This window comes from Tupaia chinensis, unplaced genomic scaffold (assembly GCF_000334495.1).
Source record: "Tupaia chinensis unplaced genomic scaffold, TupChi_1.0 Scaffold147038_1, whole genome shotgun sequence".
Lineage (NCBI taxonomy): Eukaryota > Metazoa > Chordata > Mammalia > Scandentia > Tupaiidae > Tupaia > Tupaia belangeri.
Window position 1 is genome coordinate 2,306,359 of NW_006206889.1, and position 6,959 is coordinate 2,313,317.

The following is a 6,959-nucleotide window of genomic DNA, read 5'->3' on the forward strand; positions in this document are numbered from 1 at the left end:
AGGAATGAGGCTCCACAGTGAGGGGAATGGTAACAGAAAACATGAGATGTTTCCTCTGTTTGCCCACTTCTGATTTAGGACCAGTTGATTCTGAGCTCCAAACTTGTGCTCATGGCAATCAAAAGTCAGTATTTTGGGAACAGCAGTTGGTGTAATGGCTATGTTGCTGGACTCCCATGTAGTCAACTGTGGTTCGAGTCCCGGACCTGGTGGCTTCAACTCACGCTGGGCGCGTGTGCATACGTGCCCAAGATCCCAAGAGAAGAATGGAGGAGAAGAGACTGCAGTGTGGTCATCCTCCCCAGGGAGTGATTTCTCGCTTTCTGTCTCTCTGTCTCTCTCTGTCTTTCTAGTGAGCGCACGTGCCCTATAGCAAAAACCTCTCCAAAAAAAAAAAAGTATTTTTTTCTGTCCTTGAAGTTTGCCAACTGGTGCCAGGTGCACCTTTTAGTTGATGCACAATTATGCATTAATAGATGTTTGGATAAACAGTACAACTCACAAACCTGACCCCAACCACTGCTCCCTGGCATTGTGTCAGAGTTTACAAATTTTCCAGATTTCCTAATAAAAGAAATGACCATAGAAACAGAATTTAAAAGGTCATAAGGCTACTTTGCTCAACCCTAGAAAAATAATTTTTAAAACTTCAATTAAATGAATTATATTCTGGGAAAACATAATTTGACAAAACTGATCCCAGAAAAAATTAGAAAATCATAATAGATCAATTTCTGTGGAAGGGCTATTTCCATTTAAAACAATAGCAGTAGCAAGCAATCTAGTAGTTTAACAGGAGAACTCCATCAATTTTCCAAACACTTTAATGAAGCAAGTTTAACACTGATACCAAAACCTGACAAAGATTACACAAAACAAGAAAACTTCACATCAACCCCTTTCGATTTGGTGTGGAAATCCTAGACAAAAAGCTGTTCAACAGATTTAGCAATGCACTGAAAGACCAGTGCACCACGGCTAGGAAGCTTTTTCCCAGAAATGCAAGGATGGCTCATTACTAGGAAACCCAGAGTATCTTGTTTCCTGTGAAGAGCTCTAAAAAGAGAGACTAAATTATCTCCATAGACGGTGGGAAGAACTCCTAGCAGCTGACCACCCTGAAATCCCCTGGCACCAAAGAACCTTGACAACGTCATGCCATGGCCTTGAGCCAAATGTGAGATCCAAGCCTTGGAATGCAGGTACACAGGAAGAAAACACAGGTGGCAGTGCCCCAGTATATGTGTGTGTGTGTGTAAGAATGTGTGCATACACATGTGTGAGTGCATGTCAGTGTGGTATGAGAGTATGTGTGCACACATGCAGCCATAGTGTGTGATGAGAGCAGGGATGGTGTGTGTAGAACATGTGTGTGCAAGTGCGGATGAATGTGCAAGTAGTGTATGTGCACCTGCATGTGTGTGATGTGTAGTATATGAGACAGTGCATGATGTGTGCATGTGCACATATGCTCTGCAGTGTCAGAATGTACACATATGAATGTGCTTGGTGTGTGAGTGTACACTGAGAGGGCAGGGCAGGAGGAGGTGGTGAACCCCTAAGGACCACATTCTGAGAGTACAGGTGTGGCACAAAGTGGGCTCACCCTCTAAGGCTGTCATCGAAGGGTCCCCATGTCCTTGAGTGGCCATGGTCTGTGCCTCAGTTGCACAGCCACTTCATGGGCCCTGAGCATACCTAGAAACCACAGCCTAGGGAGCTGAAAGTCCTGGAGCCCAGGATGTAGGCTGTACTCCTCCCTGGGAGCCCTCGGGTATCTGGTTGGGAGGGTGTGGGTTAAGGGCCACCCAGCAATGAGATGCTGGCTCTCCTTCCCATCTGCTTGGTTTGCTTTTGAGCCACCTGTGAACACCTCTGCTGGCCTGCACTCACCTCCAGGAAGCGAGCTGCTACAGCCTGGTCGTCCTGGGTCAGCACCAGGTTGTCCACAAACATCCAGAAGAAGGGCTGCGGGCTGCCGGGCCTGGGCCTTGCATACTGGAGGAGCCGATGAAACTGGAACAGATACCAGCCTGGGACAGGAGGAGCTCATTCAGAGCAGCAGTGTGGGAGGAGAGCAGGAGTGGGAGGGTGGGGCCTGGGGCCCTGGGGCAGGGGTAGGAACAGCTATCTGCCCCCTTCACAGTTCTGCCCCTGCCAGCAGCCACAGAGGCTCAGGCAGCAAGGCTGGTTTCTGAGAAGGCACGGAGGCAGAGGAAACAGTGCAGCTGAGGGGACGAGGCTGACTGCTCCAGAGCTAATGCCTTGTAGATAAAACTCCAGAAGTGCAGAGGTGCAGTTCTTCTAGAGGAACATGAAGCCTCGGAGGCTTCCTAGAAGAGGGACTAGGGGAGTACCAGGAAGGAGGAAGATTAGGGAGGATGTGAGGAAGCCTCTGGAGGTGATGGGGATGCTCACTCCCTTGACTGGGGTGCTGGCCTCCCTGGTGTACAATTATGTCAAATGCACCAAGTTGCACATTGAATACGTGCAAGTTATTCAGTAAGTGAAACCTTCATTAAGCTTTTTTTTTTTTTTAAATTTCCTTGCTGAGGGGGCTGGAATGGCATGGAGGGACATGGGGACAGAGAAGAGGAGATAGGACTGGAGACAAGATGCCAGGTAACCGGAACCACCACAGTCGGTTTCTTGAAGCATCTCTTACCGGGAGGATGGTCACGAGCGTGGCTGGGGGAAGGTGTCGAGCCATATACCAGGTCAAACGGGCCCCATTCTTCCACCTGTGGGACACAGGCACAGTGGAGGACATGCTCCAACAAGAGGTGGGAGGCACCTTGTACCTCTCCACACATGAAATGTGCTGCAGCTGGCCCTCAGCTCACAGGGTCCCCACACAGGCTTGGAAGCCCCAACCTGGAGGACATGAGGCCCACCAGGGTAGAGCCATTCTCAATCACAGAAGCCCTCAGAAATGAGCTTGGAGCCCAGAAGCTCAATCATCTGAGAACACACCATCTTTGAGCTTATTCCTCTGAGCTAGGTATTGTCCTTAAAGAACCAGCCCTGGGGGACCAGCAGTTAGCGTAATGACTATGTCGCTAGACTCCCATGTAGTCGACTGCGGTTCGACTCCTGGACCCGGTGGCTTAAACTCATGCCAGGTGCATGTGCATGCGTGCCCAAGATCCCAAGAGGAGAATGGAGGAGAAGTGATTGTGGTGTGGCCATCCCCCCTGGGGGGTGATTTCTCACTTTCTGTCTCTCTGTCTCTCTCTGGCGAGCACACACACTCTATAGCAAAAATCCTCTAAAAAAACCCCAACCAAACAAACAAAAAACCAGCTCCATGGGGCCAACAGGTTGCATGGTGGTTAAGGCACTGGACTCTCATATGGCTGTATGCAGTTCAAGTCCCAGACCTGGCAGCTTGATACTCATGCCAGGCATGTGTGTGTTTGCATGCCCAAAATCCCAGGAGGAGAATGGAAGAGAAGGGACTGTGGCATGGCCATCTCTCCTAGGGGGTGACTCCTCACCATTCCTCTCTCTGTCTCTCTCTGGGAACACACATGCCCCATGGCAAAAACTGAAAAAAAGAAAGAAAGAAAGAACCCCCATCGGGGGCGGGCAGCAGATGCCACGGTGGTTGAGACGGCTGGATCCCAAATGGCCAGCTGCACGGTTTGAGTCCTGGACCTGACAGCTTGAGAGCAATGCCAGGTACAGGTGCATGTATGTCTAAAATCCAGAGAAGAGAATGGAGAAGGGACTGAGGTGTGGCCTTACCCCCTTAGAGAGTGCTGTCTCCCTCTCTGTCTCTCCTCTCTCTGGTGAGCACACAGAATCTATTGTAAATTAAAAAACAAAACAAAACAAAACAAAAACCACCCTGGGAGGGTCAGCAATGGGACTCCCCAGGGATGTCAGTGACTCTGTGTGACGTCTGGGAAAACACAGGGCAGGCCCCAACAGCCAGCAGTCAGCAGCTGGGAGCTAATGCCAGGGGTGTAAGAGAGAGAGAAAAGGAAAGCAAGAAAGCAAGCCATCAGGTCAGGGACTTGAACTGCTTTCAACCATGTGGGAATCCAGTGCCTTAACCACCATGCCGTCTGCTGGTCCCTCCCTAAGGGCTCTCTTGCAAGCCCTATCTCATCTTGGTGCTGGATAGAAGACGCAGTACTCACGTCCCTCCTCACTACATTAGTGACGTCATCCAGGTGCTTCAGCCTCCCCAGGTCAGAACCATGTTCCAAGAAGCCCAAACTCGTCAGCTCTGGATGGGGAGACACAAGGACATAGAAACACTGATGCTGATTCTGCCCTGTCACGTCAGAGCAGGAGGAACAGGAATGAAGCCTTTGCTCATGATACGTAAACGAGCCGACTTCACCAAGTTCCGCTCGTGGAGTCAAGCTGCTTATTGCAAACCCAGCTATGCCTGGGCTGTGATGTCACTCTCTGGGATAGGAACCCCACTGGCAGTGGGGACCATGCTGAGGGTATCTGGACAGGCTGAGTAACTGGGGATGGGGTGTCCAGTAACTGGCCCTCCATAATGGCCCTGGGAGGTCTCCAAAGCAGAAAGACCCAGGGCAAGCAGGCCCTTGCTCAGTGTGTGTTTCAGGCTCCTCCTTCTTAGCACAGGGCATGTGAGGACACTGAGGATCCTGCTTCGAATGGGACGTGTCCCCTAGTGTGTGTCATGTGGATTCTCCTCTATCCGCTGGGCCCTGAACATTGGGCAGGGTTTCCACAGGTGCCAGCAGGTGGGGTCAGCATGGCCAAAGGGGCAGGTTGCCAGGTGAGGCTACACCACAGCAGTGGCTGGTCTGGCTATAGCTGGGAGATTTCTGGAAAGATGGAGGATGCAGGGTGTCCTGGGAGGGGTGAGGAGATCTCTCGAGACTGTCAGGTATTTGAGGCTTCCAGGTGGGCCCCACACCCTACTAACAGGTTTAGGTTCCCAGGTGAACTTTCTCTGTGTCCTCTTTTCCAAGCTCCTCTGTAGGTGACCCCTGCTTTCCTCAGTGGCCTTCCCTCCCTCTCCATGCGTCGTCACAGATGTATTTCTGGGGCTGCTAAGTTCCCTGAAGGGCCACGACAGGGACCTGGTGAGGTCTTTTCTATGCTCACCTCCCCACACACTCAGTGGGCCCGACTGCAGGGACATCCTAGGTCCCCCCACCCCAACCTTCTTCCCTTCCTCACCCCAGGAAGTCACTACACTTACCTTTCTTTTTTCATTTTTATTTTTATTTTTATTCTTTAAGAGAGATTTTTGCTGTAGGATACATGTACTCACTGGAGAAACAGAGAGACATACGGAAATCACCACGCAGGGAGGAAGGCCACACCACAATCCCTTCTCTTCCATTCTCCTCTTGGGATTTTGGGCACACACGCACATGCACTGGCTTGAGTTTAATCGTGTTGGGTCTGGAACTTGAACTGTGGCCGACTACGTGGGAGTCCAGCGATGTAACCATTATGCCATCTGTTGGTCCCACACCTACCTTTCTTGATGTTCCCAAAAAGAGACAGCACCCGCACTGGCTGTCTCTTCCACACAGGCACGGTTTCATACAGCTCCAAGGGACTCTCCTATTTATTTAAAAATTAAAATATAAAAAGGGGACATGAGCCTGCAAGTTGCAGTGAAGCAGAAGCAACTCCATCTTTGAACTTTACGTTATACTTGCTTCTTCCTTTTGCCCAGGGTAAATAGAGTGATTAATAATCTTACTGTCTTTGCTAACCAGCCCTTTTGTTTAGCTGTTCCTTAGCAGTGTAACTACCAGTCACCAGAGCCCTGCCCAGAGCCATGGGGACCACCAAACAAAGGTCTGGAGAAAGTCCTTAGAAATGATTAACCGGCTTGATCCAGCTTCGGTAACTGCTGTCGCATGGAAACCCATTCCTCTTCACCTCCTCCTCATGTTCCGTTGTAATCACCATGCCAAACCAGAAATGACTGTGAATTTTGCCTTTATAAGCACCCCTCTCCTTTCACTTGGGGCTGTGGGGACTCTGAGAGACATGAGCCCTTCTGTAAGCCAACGGCTTAATCAATGAAAGTCAATAATCTGTCTATGTCTGCTGTCCTCTTATTTCTCGCTGACTTGACTACAAGCGCAGTAGCATTTCTTCCTGGGACAGCAGCCATCGCCCCTGAATGAGTGGGCACACCTGAGCACACTGCCGAGGCTGGTTACCCACCCCCCACCCCGTCCCCACACCGGCTGACTGTGCCCCAGGCTCACTCCCACCCACACCCACCCACAGCCTGGCTGTCTCTACCAAAGGCAGAGCAGGGTGTGAGGGTTCCTGGCATCCAAGCAGGATACCACCACCCCACCAAGAAAGATGTCCATGCTCCTCAGGGCAATTCTGCCTCCCCACAGCGGGGGGTGTGTGTGTGGTGGTTCATGGTCACATCCATCTCCCCCCTGTGCCCCATCTGTTGCACCCCATCTGCCCCTTGTGGCCTGAGGATGTCTGAGAGTTGCCCAAGGGGAGGCATTCCCAGACCAAGGACTGGGAGGGAGCCCACTGCCCACCGCAAAGGAGCCACACCAAGGACAGACACAGAAAATACATTAGTCTAAGGCTGGTGGGTTGTGTTGGTGTGGAGTCAGTGCCTGGTCCCCCCGCCCTCCCTTCCAGGATGCAGGACTGGACAGAGGAGAGTGAGTTCATTTGTAACTAGCACCCAGAGCCCCCACCTCACAGGAGGCCACACTTGAGGACCACCTGGCAGAGGGTAAACAAAGAATCATGAGGAACGAGGCCTAAGCAGGGCACAGTTGCCTGCCTGGGCATCCAAGGGAGACCCCACGCCATGTGTGGAAGCAGATGGGACAGAGGAGTCTGTGGGCTCGGGGAATAGCAGGGTCTCAGCTGTCCTCAGAGGAGCTGGGGGTGAGGGGTAGGTCTTGACTTGGTTGGCGGTTCTTGGTTGGCAGCTGCCTCTCTGGCGGCTGCCATGGACCCTGTAACAA

At 51.5% G+C, this 6,959-nt stretch overlaps 1 protein-coding gene across 1 annotated transcript in view; it reads right to left on the bottom strand.

The window, feature by feature from the left end:
- Positions 1–6,959, bottom strand: part of DNMT3L (DNA methyltransferase 3 like) — a 20,574-nt gene that overhangs the window by 4,812 nt on the left and 8,803 nt on the right. The window contains exons 8-11 of the mRNA XM_027768663.1: positions 5,475–5,562; positions 4,146–4,234; positions 2,666–2,741; positions 1,894–2,033 (exon numbers count right to left, since the gene is read on the bottom strand). Coding sequence (XP_027624464.1) covers positions 1,894–2,033; positions 2,666–2,741; positions 4,146–4,234; positions 5,475–5,562 — 393 coding nt within the window. The remainder of the gene's footprint in view (positions 1–1,893; positions 2,034–2,665; positions 2,742–4,145; positions 4,235–5,474; positions 5,563–6,959) is intronic.